Source organism: Geotrypetes seraphini, chromosome 15 (genome assembly GCF_902459505.1).
Source record: "Geotrypetes seraphini chromosome 15, aGeoSer1.1, whole genome shotgun sequence".
Taxonomy (NCBI): domain Eukaryota; kingdom Metazoa; phylum Chordata; class Amphibia; order Gymnophiona; family Dermophiidae; genus Geotrypetes; species Geotrypetes seraphini.
This window is the reverse complement of record NC_047098.1, coordinates 53,228,885-53,246,814: the sequence shown is the minus strand read 5'-3', so window position 1 is coordinate 53,246,814 and position 17,930 is coordinate 53,228,885. Positions and strand designations below refer to the sequence as shown.

At 41.5% G+C, this 17,930-nt stretch overlaps 1 protein-coding gene across 10 annotated transcripts in view; it reads left to right on the top strand.

Annotated features, from left to right (window-relative positions):
• Positions 1-17,930, top strand: part of NF1 (neurofibromin 1) — a 393,675-nt gene that overhangs the window by 87,097 nt on the left and 288,648 nt on the right. For 7 of the 10 annotated variants that reach the window (XM_033922537.1, XM_033922541.1, XM_033922536.1 and 4 more), the window contains exons 11-13: positions 7,270-7,344; positions 11,116-11,247; positions 12,840-12,884. In XM_033922537.1, coding sequence (XP_033778428.1) covers positions 7,270-7,344; positions 11,116-11,247; positions 12,840-12,884 — 252 coding nt within the window. The remainder of the gene's footprint in view (positions 1-7,269; positions 7,345-11,115; positions 11,248-12,839; positions 12,885-17,930) is intronic. The other 3 variants (XM_033922538.1, XM_033922547.1, XM_033922544.1) reach the window with 1 other exon arrangement.

Genomic DNA, 17,930 nt, shown 5'->3' with positions numbered 1-17,930 from the left:
TGCAAAGTCTCTCGACGGATACTTCCCTAGAAGAGAGTCATATCCAGCATGGGTGAGACAGCCGTTCACGTTTAGTGTTGAGACAACAGATGTCAATGATGAATACCTCGATGAAATCATTGAAATTTAGCAGAGCCAGGTTCAACAGCAACTCTTCAGAACAACAACGCTCTCAATGTTTTGGTGTCAACAATTGGTAACGTACCCTATTATTGCTAAGAAAGCTGTGGAAATTTTCATACCGTTTGTTACAACATATCTTTGCGAGCAATCCTTTTCGAGGATGCTGGACATAAAAACGAAGAAAAGGAACAGACTTTGTTGCGAAAATGACATGAGAGTGGCACTTGCCAAGGTAAAGTCGCGCATTTCTGAACTGGTCTCTGAGAAGCAACAGCAGAAGTCACACTGATTTGCAGTAAATTTCATTATTATGTTATTATTATTCAAAATATAGGAGAACTTTTTTGTTTTCAAAATTGATATTATTTTTTCCCTCACTGTATACCTATGTTTTGAATTTGTAAAAATCATATTTTATTTTTCCAATAAAGAAGGGTTCGGTGAACACGCATATGAAACTGGTGGGGTTCAGTACCTCCAACAAGGTTAAGAACCACTGATTTAGAAAGAGATAAATGGTTACTGTGGATGGGCAGACTAGATGGGCCATATAGCCTTTATCTGCCATCATGTTTCTATGTTTCTATTTAGGACCTGAAAATCCCACTAATCAGAATCAAGTGAAAATTCAGGAAATTTTGCAGGTTGCCTTAGATACAGGAGTTATTTCATCTAAGCTCTATAAACATCTTTATATACAATATCCCAATATACCGTTTATCTATTTTTTCCCAACATACATAAAACATTAATCCAACCCCTGAATGACCCATTGTTTCCGGCAGAGGATCTCTATTCCAACCATTGCCTCAATTTCTGGACTCATATTTACAAGGTGAAGTCCAGAAAACTCCAGCTTATGTAAGAGATTCTACTCATTTGATTCAAATTTTGAAACAATTTCATCTTTAGATTTGGTTCTCTTAGTTATGCTCTATGTGAATGCCCTATATACAAATATACCCCAGGATGCTGCTGTTCACATAGTGCAGAAATATTTGTCTTCCGCTTAAATGTCCACCCAGATGAGAGAACTACTGATTGAATTTGCTACTCTTGTCATCACTTGTAATTATTTTTCATTTCAGGATCATTTTTATCTTCAAACCAATGGTGTAGCTATGTGTGCTATAGTAGCCCCTTCTATAGCTTGCCTCTATATGGCTGATTTTGAATAAAAATACCTGGAATCATACCCAGAGAAATCCTGTATTAAATGTTGGAAACTTTGCATTGATGATGTTTTTCTCATATGGGAGGGAACTGAATGCGAGCTCAATAGGTTTTTGCAATATTTAAACCATTGTGACCTTAATATTACATTCAAATCTATATTCTTCCGCACCTCTATTAGTTTTCTTGATATTAACATCATTTTACGTAACGGTAGTTTTTCCACTTCTTTCTATCATAAAGAAAGAGATCAGAACACTATTCTACATTACCATAGTTATCATCCAAAAAATTTAAGAATAGTGTTCCAATTGGGCAGTTTCTTAGACTTAAACGTATATGTGATATGGGAGAGGACTTTAATAAGCACACTAATGTAATGACGACTCAGTTTTTACAGCGGGAATACCCCAGGTGAATAGGGCTTATAAAAGAGCTAAAAACTCACACAGGGATTGGTTGTTATATCCTCAAACAAAAGGAATCCGTAGTGACGTGTATTCTTCCTTATTCTCATCAAGCTTTATCTATATGGTAAGCAATACGTAAACATTGGAACATATTATACTTGCATGAAGAATTTAAAGACTTACCTAAGATTCCCTATACATGTCAAAAGAACCTTATGAAAATACTTTCAAAACGCAATCAACACTCAAAGAACCTTATGGAAATACTTTCAAAACACAACCAACACTCAGTTTCTGAGTTGCCCATATCACAGGGACACTTTAGGTACAATAAGTGTGTTTATTGCCCATATGCTTTAAACACTGAAGTGATCATTAACCTTCATATATAGGGCAGGAGTTTCATCATTGTTCCTTTTCAGACTATAATTCATCTCAAGTCATTTATGGGATCTCCTGCTCTTGTGATAATGGTATATTGGGCAAAACAAGCATAAAATTAAACTCCGCATTGCCAAATATTTATGTAATCTTAGGATGACCAGAGAAGAGGCTCCACTGGTTTCTCATTGGCGAGCCCAGAAACATGCCATCACCGATTGCATTCCATAAAGTTTGTGGTTCTGTTGCAAGTATCATCATACAGGGGAGATGGCATTTCTTTGATTTTGATTAAAAAAGAACAAAGGTTTATTTATACATGGAACACTATGGAGCCTCTAGAGTTAAATAAGGATATTGAATGGGGACTGATAGACAGCACCTGACTAACTGGGATTGGTGCATTCTTGCTGCTTTGGGATTTGAATATGGTGCCCGCAGTGAGTCCTTTAGTGGATTTAATTGTGTATGAAGAAGACGGTGGGTCAGGAGAAAATGGATTTTTCTACCCTGTTGGCTGTCGCTAAACTATATTCAGGTATTTGTTTATTAGATTTTGTTTCAGTTCATGCATTTTTTATTTGATTATGTTTTAATTCATTTTATTTTATATTAGATTTATGAATGTAGGTGCATATGCCCTGTTGTTTACTCCTCTGAAGTCTTGTCTCCTGAGGATGCAACTGGCGAAACACTATCGGGTGTAGAGCAAGGCTGTTTTGAAATAGTTCTGTATCCAAAAAGTCATTACAAGTGAATTTTAGAACTTTTTCTGTACACGGACGATCTATGAACAAAAAGAACTGCGGCAAAATTGCCTCTTCATGGAGCCATCTGTGAGGCTCTACAGAATAAGTAACACAGATTATTGACTTTTGCCTTATGATTTTTAAGATGTTTGCACTTTATTCCTCGTCTCTTTGGGGAGGTCACTTCGGGATTTTATGCATTTTATTATCTAATCATATATTGAATATACTTGAACGAAAATATTTATTTCAGTAATAATGATTCATAATAAAAAAAAATATTGAAGTGTGTATCCGCTATAATAATACCCTTAGCACACATGCGCACTTCAAACTTGGTGGGTCCGTGATCCGTGGTGCTGTGCCCCCGCATGCACAGTAGAGTAGAACTCTGCCTGCGGAGGTTTCACCAGCTTCCATGGCAGAAGGCAGCTTGGGAACTCAGAGTGGCATTAGTGAACCCAGAAGACAATGTGGATCCGAGGCAGGGCTTCGGTCCTGCACTCACTCACCGTGGCTCGGCCGATGGCTCCGTTCCCTGCTGCCGGCTCCGCTCCACGCAAGACACTGTCTGCCTCCTCTCCCGGCCACACTGCAAGAGCAGGAGCTCTGGCTGAGACTGTGTCCTCGGGCAACGCCTCCTCTCCCTGCCCCTCCCTGGGCTCTGCCTCCATTCAGCCCACCCGCGTGCTCACACTGCTCTGGACTACACTATGCGCCTCTTTTTGGGTGCTGCTGGACAGGGGGGAGGTAAAAGGAAGAGAGAAGGGCTACTGCTGGACAGGGGGATCAGAGAAGAGGTGCTGCTGGACAGGGGGGAGAGACAGGAAAAAAGAAAGACAGGGGGCCAGGGAGATAGAAAGAAAGGGGACAGAGAGAGAGAAAGAGACAGACATACAGAAAGAAAGAAATGCCTAAGTGTACACATCTATTCTAGCACCCATTAATGTAACGGGCTTAAAAACTAGTAAAGTATAAGAGTATTTAGCTTCATTTTTGTATGATTTGCTTAAATTTATATTCTTTGTCAATCTCTCCAGACGGGAACAGGCTTCACTGATGGGTAATAGTTCATCATGACCACCAGGTGGAGACTGAGACCAGACCTTTTGTTATAGTACTTAATAGCTGTCCCTCCCTATATCTAACAGTGTTCTTTCATTCTCCAAGCAAGTAGTCAGCAGGGCAGGATTAATTCTTTGAGGGCCCCTAGGCACCCAAGTACACTGGGCCCCCCTGGCCCTGCCCCGCCCCCATTTATCTGTTTTCTTCTTTACTTCTTTAGTTCCACTTAATTCAAAACAAACAAAGATTAGCATACCAGTGCACAGTTTTTCTTCTATGCAACCCCCAAATATCCCTGAACAAAGCCCCCTTCCTTCCCTTCCCGCCTACTATCCCAGGACTTTAACTCTGAACCCTTTCCATGCATATATAAAAGTGTTCAAATATTTGTAAAGCAGTAATACTATCCGAAATATAAGTCTATATTAATAATCAAGTTTATAACACCTCTCAAATGCCTCACTCTATATCAACCAACTGTAACCCATATGTTCAAAGAAGCGTGGGATGAACACAGAGGATCTAGAATCGGAAAATAATATTAAATATTGAACTAAGGCCAGTACTGGGCAGACTTGCACGGTCTGTATATGGCCGTTTGGGGGAGGATGGGCTGGAGAGGGCTTCAATGGCTGGGAGGGTGTAGATGGGCTGCAGGAGGTTTTGACAGAGATTTCGGCAGTTGGAACCTAAGCACAGTACTGGGTAGAGCTTGCCCAGAAATAGCTAAGAAGCTAAGAAGAAAAAATTTAAAAAAAATTTAAATTGAATCAGGTTGGGCAGACTGGATGGACCATTCGTGTCTTTATCTGCTGTCATCTACTATGTTACTATGATAAACAGCCAAATCTGTAACTCCTCTAGTACGTTCCACTCCATGTATCTTAACTTGAAATTAAACAACAAGGCAAGCAGTCCACCAAGAATCCAACATGAAACAAAAGAAGATTGGCAGAAAAATAAGGAGATTTAAACCAGGTTAATTCAAGGAGCTCCCAAGAACCATACCTGATGCATTTCACTAAACAGGGCTAGTCAACACTAACAAAAAAACCATGTCTTTCATACAAACAGAACACAGAAAACACCTTTGCCTAGTATGGAATATGTTATCACAAACTAACCTCTCCCCCTTTTAAAAAACTGTAGTATGGTTTTTAGCCACGGCCAGCGCTAAAAAATTCTCTACAGTTTTGTAAAAGGGGGGATAAAATAGAAATACGTAGACAAAGGTTAAATAAAACCACCAAGAAGCTGGACTCTGCATACAATGCAACACCACAGAAACAGCGATGCATGTCCCCTAAAGCAAAAAAATAAATAAATATAAATTTTTTTCCTACCTTTGTCTTCTCTGGTTTCTGGTTTCTGCTCTCCTCATCTTCTTGTCACTCTCTTCCTTTCATCTTTTGTCCTTCTGTGCCTTTTCCAGAAATTGTCTGCCTCTCCCTTCCATCTTTTCTTCCCCGCCCCCATTGGTGTAGCATCCATCATCTCTTCCCTTCTCCAATGGTCTGGCATCTCTCTCCTCTCCTTCCTTCTCCCACACCCCCATAGTCGGGCATTTCATTCTCTCCTCTCCCTTCCTCCCACTTCCATCAGCATCTGTCCCCTTTCTTTCCCTTCAACCCAATTCCATCTAGTATCCTTCCCCTTATATCTCTCCCCTTCCCCTGCACACCAATTCCATCAGCCCCTTTCTCTCCTTCCACATCACCCTGCCCCCTTTCTCTTCCTCCACCACCCTTCCATACCATCCTTCTCACAACCCTTCCATACCACCATGCTCCCTTTCTCTCCCTCCACCACCACAGCAACAGGGCCCCCCTGCAGCAATGGCAACAGCAACAGGCCCCCCTCTCACACACACCCCACAATCCCACCTGTCTTGCACCTCTCTCTCACACAAACCCCACAATCCCACCTGTCTTGCCCCCCTTCTCTCACACATACCCCACAATCCCACCTTCTCCCTCTCTCTCACACGCACTCCCCACCTGCTTTTCTCTCTCTCTCACCCCCCACCTTTCCCTTCTCTCTCACCCCCCCCACCTGTCCCTTCTGTCTCTCTCACACGCACCCCCCACCTGTCCCTTTTGTCTCTCTCACACGCACCCCCCACCTGTCCCTTCTCTCTCACACGCACCCCCCACCTGTCCCTTCTCTCTCTCTCACACGCACCCCCCACCTGTCCCTTCTCTCTCTCTCACACGCACCCCCCACCTGTCCCTTCTCTCTCTCTCACACGCACCCCCCACCTGTCCCTTCTCTCTCACACGCATCCCCCACCTGCCCCTTCTCTCTCTCTCACACGCACCCTCCACCTGTCCCTTCTCTTTCTCTCACACGCACCCCCCACCTGCCCCTTCTCTCTCTCTCTCTCTCTCTCTCACACACGCACCCCTCCACCTGCCCCTTCTCTCTCTCTCACATGTACCCCTCACCTGCCCCTTCTCTCTCTCTCAGCAATCTCCTCCACTGATTCACCACTCTGCTTCCGGCTCCAGTCACACATTCAGACTTCAAACTGCTTCATCTGACAAAGAAATCTTTGTTTTGCATCCTTGCTGCATCAGGGGTGACTCAAAAATCCACAAATCTGCTCCCGTTGAAAAACTCTCACCAGACTGCTTGCAAAACTTCCAAGGAACAGCGGTTAAGCTCCCAGAAGTCAGAGAACTTTGAATTATCATTCCAATGGTCCCATCGCTAAAGACTGCCTGTAACCAAGGTCTCTCACGAGCTGCAGCGTGGGAGAGGAGTACAGTTGTTCGATCCTGCGTGCACCCTCCCCCCCCTGGCAGCTTATGAACAACTCTAATGTGAGCACCTTAGCCCGACATATCAAGGTCTCCGAGCGTGAGCAAACCGCAGGAAGCAGGCACCCGATAACCAACTAACCCTTCCCTAGCTGGCTCCACATTTCTCACCCCCTTCCCAACCTACCTTCACAAAACATCTCTTTTATATTGCTGGTGTCAGCAATTCCTACAGGTCGCAAGTGAGCCGCTACGGACAGTTCCTTCTCGCATCCCGCCCCCCCCCCCCCTTTGACAGAACGACCAAATAAACGCGCGAAGTGCCGGCGGGCTGGATTAAAAAACTAAATGGGCCTAATATGACCCGTGGGCCGTAGTTTGCCCATATCTGGTGTAGACTACACCACCTCAATATGCTTTTTCTCAAGAACAGGTATATGAAATCCTGATTTATTCAACTTATGTCTTCAAATTTTCATTGGGGAGATCCTGAAAAAACATATGTCTGAGTGAGAACCACTGTGCTAGATTCCAGATGATTTATATTCTGTGGAGTTATTGATAAAGATTATTGTTTGAATTGTCATAGTATTTAATTTTCTTTTACAGATTTGCTTAGCGCAGAGCTCCCCTCCAGCATTTCATTATGTTCTTGTAAATTCTCTACATCGAATAATTACAAATGTAAGTATTGATAATAGTTGGTAAAAATTGCAATATGTTGTTTTCTATTAGAAAGATAATAAATATTCATATCACTAGGCCTCTTATTTTCGCCTCTAAGAAAATCTCTACATTTTATTTATCTGCAATAATAAAAAAATAAAAAGCAATGTATTTTTATTATTTTGTAGTTGGTCTCTCTTGCAGACAACAAGCAATGTTAGTGTCCTTTGGATCATATTGGTCAGTGTTGCTGTAACATCTCCTCTTCTGGTTTCCTGTGACACTGAGATACTAAATCCTGGAGGAAACTAGAAGGGATGCCATGCAGCATCGCAAAGTGCTTCCGTGATACTTTAACGGCAGTTTAGAAGATTGATTTACTGCTTAATTTTTAATAGAGCATGCAAAAAATCTTTTAATTACGGGGGAAATGAACCTTAGAGGAGCACTTTAGCTGAATTTTCAGTAGGTAGTTTGAAAGGCCGATTTTAAAAGAGAAATTTCAATAGAGCTAATTTAAAAAGATAACTAGGCTAAAATCCTAGCACTGAGCAAGCTTTCCATGAGAGGAGCTCCTTTCCAGCTGTATAGCACTATGCCTGTTTTGGTATTTGAGTTATCTTAGGTGCTGGAGCTAGGAGTTGTTCTTAATGTTAAGCGTGGCTCTAAAATTAAGAGAAGCTATGTAAATTAAAATACAGTAGTTTTTTTGGGAGGATTTGGTGATTTTTGTGTTTCATTCTTTATGCATGGAGTACTGCTTCCTCTCTGTGCCTTCCTAATTACAGTGGTACCTTGGTTTGCGAGTGTTTTGCAAGACGAGCAAAACATTTGCAAAATCGGTGCCTCGGAAACCGAGCATGGCTCGATTTACTAGCACCCCCCCCACACAATCCGGCACCCCCCCGCGATCCGGCACCCACCCTGCCTCGAACCGGCACCCCCCCCGCCACGATCCGACCCCGCCCGCCACGATTGGGCACCCCCCCGACACGATCCGACCCCCCCCCCGCCGCTTCTTACCTTCATCTGGGCACTCTTGAAAATCAGCCTTCTCGTCTGCTGGGCCTTGAGCATCTGAGCATGCTCAAGGCCTGCGAGTTCACGTTCTGAACGTGAACTCGCGGCCCAGCAGAGGAGGAAGCCGATTTTCAAGAGTGCCCAGATGAGGGTAAGAAGCGGCGGGGTGGGGGGGTGCCCAATTGTGTCGGGGGGGATGTCGGATCATGTCGGGGGGGGGGGTGCCCAATCGTGTCGGGGGGGTTGGATCGTGGCGGGGGGGGGTGCCCAATCATGTCGGGGGGGGGTCGGATCGTGGCGGGAGGGTGCCGGTTCGAGGCAGGGGGGGGTGCCGGATCACAGGGGGGAGGTGCCTGATCGCAGGGGGGGGGCCTTCGAGGGGAGCAATGCCAGTTCTCGGGGGGGGGGGGAAACGCATCAAAGCGAGTTTCCATTATTTCCTATGGGGAAACTCACTTTGATAAACGAGCATTTTGGATTATGAGCATGCTCCTAGAACGGATTATGCTCGTAATCCAAGGTACCACTGTAATTGGCTTTATGGAGCTAAGTCCCAAATTATCATTTAAAGCAGTTTGCTTCTTTGAAAGTTTCAGAGCATTTTAGTTTTTGAGTTGTCTGTTAACTCACCAGTATTGAAAAACACACTTGTTAAAATGTAAAATAAAAAAAAGTCTGCTTCATTTACAAAGCTGAATTCTGAACAGTGGTTGCCTCATAATCTTATGTAATTTTAGCCAAGAAATAGTTTAACCATTCAACCAAGAATGCATAGACTTCTGTTCTATCTTCAATAATTACATTGTCTGTCTGGCTTTCTTTTATATGCTGTTCACTTCATATTCTATTGCTGGAGTCTGACATTGATCTCAAAATGCTTCAGTGAATGAAAGAACAATTAAAAAAAGAGAAAGGAACGCAGTCTTGAATTTCATTCCTTTTTTAAAATGTTTTAAACAGATAGCGCATTCTGTCCACGACCCTCTGTTTTTGATTCCTGCTGTGGTTCCCATAGCAGTGTGGAAGGGGTGGGAATGGCCTCTCCATGAGAAGCTTTTATAATTGCTGAGCCAAGCAGGAAATGAAATAAGGGGGGGGAGGAGGAGGAGGACAGTTATCAAATCTGTTCAGCAGCTTAACCAGTCCCTCTGCTTTTAAGAACCACTGTTATAAAAAAAAACAAAAAAAACAGACCTTTGAGAATGTTTGTGAATGTAGGACTAAGTCATGCTGCTTTTCATTTTCCAGTTAACTGACTTGACTCCTAGTCATTGGTTTGCCTGATAACGTATGTCTAGAATGCATTTCACAGCAATAAGTTCTCGAGTTTGAAAAAAAAGGGCAGAAGTTAATTGCAGATATCAGAGATGATATTTATGCAATAAAGAAATAAAAATACTTTAGTATAAATCTTTTTTATTAAAAGATTTAAAGTACTGAAAACATAAATACAACCACCTTAAATACAAACAGCAAGCAATGTCTTAACTTAACTTTCGCCCTCTACTTATGAGGAATTTAGGAAACGTCTAAAAACACACCTGTTCCTAAAACATCTTTACAACTGATCCACTTATCTCTTTCCTCTCAATAGCGACCTATTGTCCTTTTGATCACTTTTCTCCTCAACAATGAATTTCCTGTCCAATTACTTCTCTTTCTTCTTCCCCTCTTGAAGTCAGTCAATTTGTACCTTTGCTTAATCTTTTGTAAACCGCATAGAACTTCACGGTATTGCGGTATATGAGCTGTTATTATTATTATTATTATTAACCAAACCTAGACTATAAGCAGGTTTAGCCATATTTACAAGCGTGCCCAAAACAATTAAAAAGTATGTACTGAGGTTTTTTTCTTTCTCCTTTCTACCCCAGCCATCTAGTCATTGGTCAAACTTTCTTAGCAATGAAATGTTCACGCTAACCCCCAACCTATTCCTCCTTAACCACAACCTAGCCATACTCCCTAAAAAAAGGATTTTTTTTTCCATTTGAAAGATTTAGCCTGTCTTTGCTCCACTAGCATAAGGGTGTGTAAACAATTGAGCCAACCCCAGCATGAAGGAGCTGCATCACTGGTCAACACACCAAGAATCACTTTTTTACCCAATACTTCTGCCTTCTTGAGTAAAAGACTATAATGATGGTTATGAAGCCAAAAATGCTTCATACTTATCCAGGATAAAACTTGCTTGTTCCATATAGGGCAACTTCGCACACTAAAAACTCTTTATTTTAGAACAGTTCCAAAAGACATGATAAAAATAATTGATTCCCTGAGTGCATTTCCTACATTTCCAGCCATTTGTGCACTTGCTCTTGTGTAAAATATGCCTATTGAATAAGTCAAAATTAATATTCTCACAGTTCAGAGCTTATGGAAGTCTTTGGAATTTTTGCAATTAGTTGATTTCAGGTCTAAGGCCTTCAAAGGAATACCCAGATCCGCACACCATTGGGCACATAGTGCATTGCAAGTCCCAGTGCTAGGAAATTGTTGAAATTCATATTGGAGTGCTGAGAAATAAAAAAGCATTCTTCTAGTATGGTCTTTATTTTAAATGTTTTTATATAATCTTGCCAAACTCTAAGAGGGGTCATTCAAAGTGGTATATAATATTCAAAAGAAATGCAAGAGACATCTTGTTAAAATGAGCAACTGATCTTGGATTGCTAACTCTTTTGTAAGATTATTTTAAATTTTCTTTAAAATAGTCCCCTATTGCCATCATACTGTTATTGCACCAAGGTGTTTGTATGTTCTTCCTAGTCTGCCTTGGACTGGTGGCCCAAGATTGATGCTGTCTATTGTCACTCAGGAGAGCTACGCAGCATGTTTGCAGAAACTCTTAAAAGTGCCATGCAAGTCTGTGGTACACATGCAACAATACGCCTGACTCAGGTAAGACTAATGGCACGTTTATGTGGGTTTTATCCCCCCCCATTACATTTGTTTGTGTCTCCATTCCATTCCTGCTGTTGTATTCATCAATATTAGTCTGGAAGATAGGAAAGGAAAGCCAGTTATTATTAAAGCAACAGATTACCCTTCTTGCTCTGCCCAGTGTTTAAGCATGTACAATAATGTTTAAAAAGTTTTTTACACACTGCTTCTCAAATACATATCAAAGTGGTTTACAGGTTATTCTGGAGCATGAAAGGAACTACAAATCCTTTAGAGAGGAGAGAATAAGGGGAAAATCAGAAAAAGAGACAGGAAAGGGGAACAAACTGTTAAGAGAGGCAAAACTTGGCTATCTGCATACTCGGCCCTCATCTGCTGAATGCCAAGGCAAACGGATGAGTTTTTAGAAAAGTTCTTAATTTGGGCTAAGAAAGCTCAGAACATAGATCCAGGGGGTGGGAATTCCAAAGTGAAGAGACAATGATGAAGAAAGCAGAATGACGTGTTGAACTTAATTTTGTCATAGTAACTGAGGTTAATAGACAGTTAATGGACTGTAGCAGAATGAAGGCTATGAGCAGGTTTGTGTGGAATGAGAAATGATGCTAAATAGGTATTCTGACTAAGCCAATTAAAATAGTTTATATTTATGTCTTATATACTGCCCTTTGCAATACCATCAAGGCGATTTTTATATTTAGGTACTCTAAGTAATTTTCCCTATCTGTCCCAGTGAGCTCACAATCTTCCTATGGTATCTGGGGCAATGGAGGCCTAAGTGACTTGCCCAGGGTCACAAGGATTGAACCCATAACCTCCGGGTGCTGAGGCAGCGGTTCTAACCACTAGACCACGCCTCTTAATTGTCTTTCAGATGTGTATTTGGGAAAATGATCTCTCTGATACTAAATGTATTAATCATTAAAGCAGGGATGATCTGCCAATTACAAATTTTCAGCATAGTTGAGTACTTTTAAATTAAAAGGAGAATAATTTGGGTCTAGCATCACATTTACGTTAAGTAATTTATAAAAAGTGACAAAAAGAGTGGGACATCGTTGACCTACTTTGGCACTCTAGAAGTGCAGCATGAGTTGCATTAAATAATAGTTGCAACCATGTAGTGTTTGAAGTTGAACAATGGTATTTCTTTTCTGAAGTAAAATGTTTCTTTGGAAGGACTTAGAATTCTGCATAACGTTTATGTTATGACAGTATTGCATTCTAAGCCATTCAGACATCACTGTCCCAAGTGTTGGTTTTTCACATTTAGGATTACTCTGGCTAGACAACTACTACATTTGGAAAACTGTTGCTTTCTAGCTTAAGACCTAACTCTATAGATATGTTGCTCAGCTTCTCCTGGTACAGCCTTCAACTGATTACAAAATTTAGTTTTTTAGAGGATTAGACCTTAATTTAAGAGACCTAGGATATTGCTTTCTGGTATTTGGGTTTTTTATAAGTCATCTGTTTGGGGGAAAGAAGCTAGGGCTTTGTACATGGCAACTCTTGACATTGATTGGTGGTGCTTTGTCTTCTGCTTCTTATTTTCTGTTCTTATTGGCTGCTGTCGCTCACATGATCAGATGCCAACCAGTCACTGTTTTGCATGGCAGTGGGCTTCTGTTGCTGTAAGTATGACCCATTGTAACTACCACAGAAAAGTTGCTGCTTTTCTTTGACTTTTCTGTGCATAGTTACCACTGTAGTTGCATCATTTCATTTCAGATGGAATATGTAGCATGTCTTCATGTACTGATTATAGAATAATTCATTTCCATAGAGTGAGTTAACTCAAATAACTTATTTTCTGCCATGTTTTTCTTCCACAGAAATCTTATCATTTTGAAAAGTGGCCCATATGTGCTACTGGCTCTGTCTTGTAGCTGGAACATTTTCTGTGCCACCTGCCTTTAACAACTGTTGTGCAACTTTCATAGATATATTATGTAAAATATTTCAAAACAAATTAAACAGCAGCAAATCTTGACATTTGACTATCTTTAGAGTATGTCAAGTATATAACAACCCTGTTGATTTTCCAGTAGCAAATAAAACTGTAAACCAGATCTCACTGTTACCATATGAAGTGAATTATTTACAGGGGAGTAAATTCGTTTTTCGCTTATTTTTCTCAAGTTGACGTTTCTTCACATTTTAAAACCATTTTGCCCTTTAAGAGGATCACCTTTCTTGGTGGTGACTGGGGCCTGCCTCAGTAAAATGACCAGATGCTGCAGAGTTGTGGACAATATTAGTTAGTTTTACATAGTCCTTACTCAGTGCTACACAGAAATATATGGGTCGATATTAGCCAAGGCAATCGCCATATTTTTTTTTTTTTTTAAACACTGGCCATCATAGCTGGATTATATCCTGGAATTCAGTGCTGGTATTGAGATTGTGACCAGCACTGAATATCCAGGTAACGCAGTTAGGCCCTGATTCTATAAAGTGCGCCTGAGCCTCACCTAACACTAAGCAGGACTTAGGCATCCAAACTAAGTGGTCAATAGCAATTTAAGGGTCTTAACAAGCGTTAATTGGCAGATGGGCATCCTACGAATGTAAGCGCGAGTTATCAGATGCTCCTACATTTATGTGAGCGCCTTTCGGGAACAACTGCACCTAACTATATAGACGTAGGCGTAACATGGGCGTAGCATTGGAGAGGCTTTGATGTGGACGTCTTTTCACTCATTAACATATATTTGGGCTCCATAATACATCCATGTAATGCCAAAATTATAGGCGAATAAAAACCAGGTTTACTTTTCAGTGTAATTTGTGCTTTAGATAGACGTGATTTCTTTGGATGGGACTTAGACGTGCTTTGGACGATGTTGATGCGATCTTGTAAATAGGATTTAAGGATTTATTTTTGCTTTATTAAGCTCAAAATACATTTAATAAGCCACCACATAAACAGGGAACATCAATACAAACATATTGCATGTCAAACCTACTAGTTTTCTGGCCAAACAGCAATGTTATTTGCTAATTACAGCACATGAAAAAACACAGCTTTAGGCTTCTTGCTAAAAAAACTACCCTTTTTTTCTCACTAAACAGTGCTCCAGTCAGCTGATTCTTTAAACAGGTACATTCAGCAAGTAAACCACTTGAAAAGAATTTATATATTGCATTGATAACTTCATTTGCAAAAAGTTAAAAAGAGAAATAAGAGATACAGACCTTAGCATGGCTTCTAGTTCATTGGAATGGAGGTATGCAGCTGCACAATGTTGATCTCATTGTGATATCATCGAGGTGCACATGCAAGGTAGAATGCCACAATTAAAATAGGAATGATGAATGTAAAGACAGCTTTTACTTTTTAGCTTTCTTCCAAACAACCCTTGTAGCAGTTTTCCAGATCCTCAGCGACACCACTTAGGGATCAATACATCTCATTGCCCTAGGCTTTATGTGTTTATTCGTCACTGGATCTGTGGTATAAACTTAGTTTAAGAGCATAATTTTACTATTATTTCCTGTTTGCATTCATTTACTTTACTTTTTGCTATAATTAAGTGCTTAACAAATACTTAGCTTATAGCTCAGTGGTCTCTGGCTAGGAATTCTGGTGCCGACATGTTTCGCATGAACAGCTTTTTCAAGGTTTGACCCTTAACAAGTGAACCGCCAATATCTGTGACCACTGTGTCCTCACATCTGTCTAAAGCCCAAACTATGCTCAAAGGTATACTTCCTTACAATGCCTATAAGACCTAGTTTTACAATTGCTATGCAGATTCTTAGCTTCCTCTGTAGCACACTGGTTAAAGCTAAAGCCTTCTACACTGATGTTCCTAAGTTCGAATCCAACTTAGTACCGTATTTGCCGGCGTATAAGACGACTGGGCGTATAAGACGACCCCCCAACTTTTACAGTTAAAATATAGAGTTTGTTATATACTCGCCGTATAAGACTACCCCTTCTTCCGCACACTTCTGCACAACCTTCTGCCTGCCTGTCCCCCCCTTGAAGGTCTGCACCCCCCGAAGGCCTGCACCCCCCCGAAGGCCTGTCCCCCCCCTTGTAGGCCTGTCCCCCCCTTATAGGCCTGTCTCCCCCTTGAAGGCCTGCCTGCCTGCCTTTCCCCCCTTGAAGGCCTGTCCCCCCTTGAAGGCCTGCCTGCCTGTCACCCCCTCCCCCTTGAAAGCCTGCCTGCCTGCCCGCCCGCCCCACCCTGAAGGCCTGATGCCCCGACCCACCCCGAAGGACCGCTCGCCCTCCTGGCCTCCCCGCACCACCTATGAAGCAGCCGCAGCAGGATCGCGAAGTCAGCGTCAGCGATCCCTGCGCTGCTTCCTGCGCCACGGTCCCGCCCCTCCTCTGACGTCAGAGGAGGGGCGGGATCGCTGACGCTGACTTCGCGATCCTGCTGCGGACTGCTTCACAGGTGGTGCAGGAAGGTCAGTGGGGCGAGCGGTCCTTCGGGGGTGGGGGGGGATTGAACGGCAAGGCCGGGAGCACCCCCTTAGGGCTGGCACCCGGGGCGCACCGCCCCCTCCGCCCCCCCCTTGGTACGCCACTGCATGTAAACAGTACCCGGCGTATAAGACGACCCCCGACTTTGGGGAGGATTTTAAGGTACTGAAAAGTCGTCTTATACGCCGGCAAATACGGTACTTCTAACAGAAAATAAATAAATAAAAACATTAAACTAAACAGATTTTAAAAAATGGTATGGTGCCAACATTTTACAATTATAATAAAAAAAATAGCATAAATTCGCCATTCTAATAACATCAGAATTATAACGTTAAGGACACTGATTGGACATCTAACTCTGCCTAAAAAAAAACCCAACCTGATTCTGTAAAGGACTTAAAAAATCCTGGACGTCCACCTGACTCTTAGTACTGCTCAGCATTCTTAAGCCCGATTCTGCAAAGTGCGTCTAGCGAGGCCGTCCAAACTACGCACTTTGCAGAATCAGGGCCTTAGTGTTTGTGCTGTCTGGATAGCTGAAGTATTCAGTCTGCTGTTCAGATAGCTAACCAGTTAGGACAGCCTTTTTTTTGCTGTCCTAACTTGATCGGGACAGTTATGTTAATGTACTAAATATTGCTGATAGGTAACTCTGGGGATGTCTGCACACCATTCTGGCACTATCTGGATAATGCAATAATTTTCAGTGGTATTATCCATATAATGCAGCTAAAATGCAAGGGATATTCCCAATTAGTGCCAGTTATCTGCTATCTAGATAATTGGCTTTGAATATTGACCTGATAGAATATGTTGACTGGTATGGACTGTAATGCCTATCTAGTCTGCCCAGTTCCATGCCTAACGTAACATATTTTATTTTGTGTGGTCTTCAATGCAAGTTATCCAAAATTGGCCTCAGGTTTTTTTGTTAGCTAAAGAAATGAAAGTGCTTGTCCATTGTTAAAAAACAAATAAACATTGACTTTGAGTTAGAGGTGTCTGTTTAAATTAATGCCTTTAATTTTTAGTCACAAGGAATCAGAAGACTTTTGTTCAAAGGATAGGCTAAAAGACTTTGGACCAAAAGGATGTTTATGATCGTCACAGGGAAATTATTTGGAAATGCCAACATTTGAAACTTTTTAAAAGTTGGTTTGGAGAATGAAAGCATATAGTGTGGCAGGACTGGAAAACTGAACTGCTGGCAGAATTAAGGGGCACTTCAAATTTTGAATATCTTGAAAAGGTTTTTAAGCTCTTTGTTCCCTTAGGAAGATTATAATAAGAGAAGAAAGGATGGATATCGGTGGCATTTTATATACCCATTAATTTTGTACCAGATACCTACCTTTATTCTTTTATTTGCTTTTTACTGTTTATATTAATTATGTAAACCATTTTGAAAAACGTTTTTCATGAAGGTGGTATATAAAAATCATAAACAGACTCTCCATCCCAGCATGGTAAAAATCAGATTGTTCTCTTACAATCTTGTGATATAACAGATGAGGGTAATGTTCCATAGCATGTATTATGTAGGAAGATACATGCTTTATAACTCATTTAGTGCAGAGCCGTATAGTGGAATAAGAGGAGAAGTGAAGGGGTGGTGGTGAAGAACTGAAATTAAAGATTTCTTTTTAAGTACAACTAGATTTAAGAATTATCTCAGTGGTCTGTCGTCAAAGGCTTACAAATTCAGACATGAAGATCCCCTGTTAGAAAACTTGACTACAGCATTGTGATGTGGAAATCTATAGTAGTGCTATTGGGGTTGTCTTTGTGAACTACTGTTCTGATTTCCACTCAGATGAGTGGAATCAGAACTGATCAGAATTAAAAACTTGATTCGTTTTGAATGAAGGAAAATTTTTTTCAGTTGGCACTTTCTCCCTGTTCCTTTGTGCTTCCAAAGTTAGTCAGTGTCAGGACTGGAATCTGGAACCAGTCTTTATCCTGACAGTCGTTGGTTGGGTGGCTATGCAGTAGGTCTCCTTTCACTACCCTCTAGTTGTGTCATCTACTAGTTGGACTTAGCCCACTATTGTTTGGTGACTGTTGTTCTGTCTTCTCACCTGAGGTGAGTGTAAGTGTCTCTACAGGATCCTGAGCTATGGGAATCAAACCCAGATTCTTAGTACGACAATACTCAACTCTGCCATTGGGTCAACCAGTTTTTGAGTTAAAAAAAATTGTGACATCAACTATTTACATGTCATCAGTATTTAGGGGCACT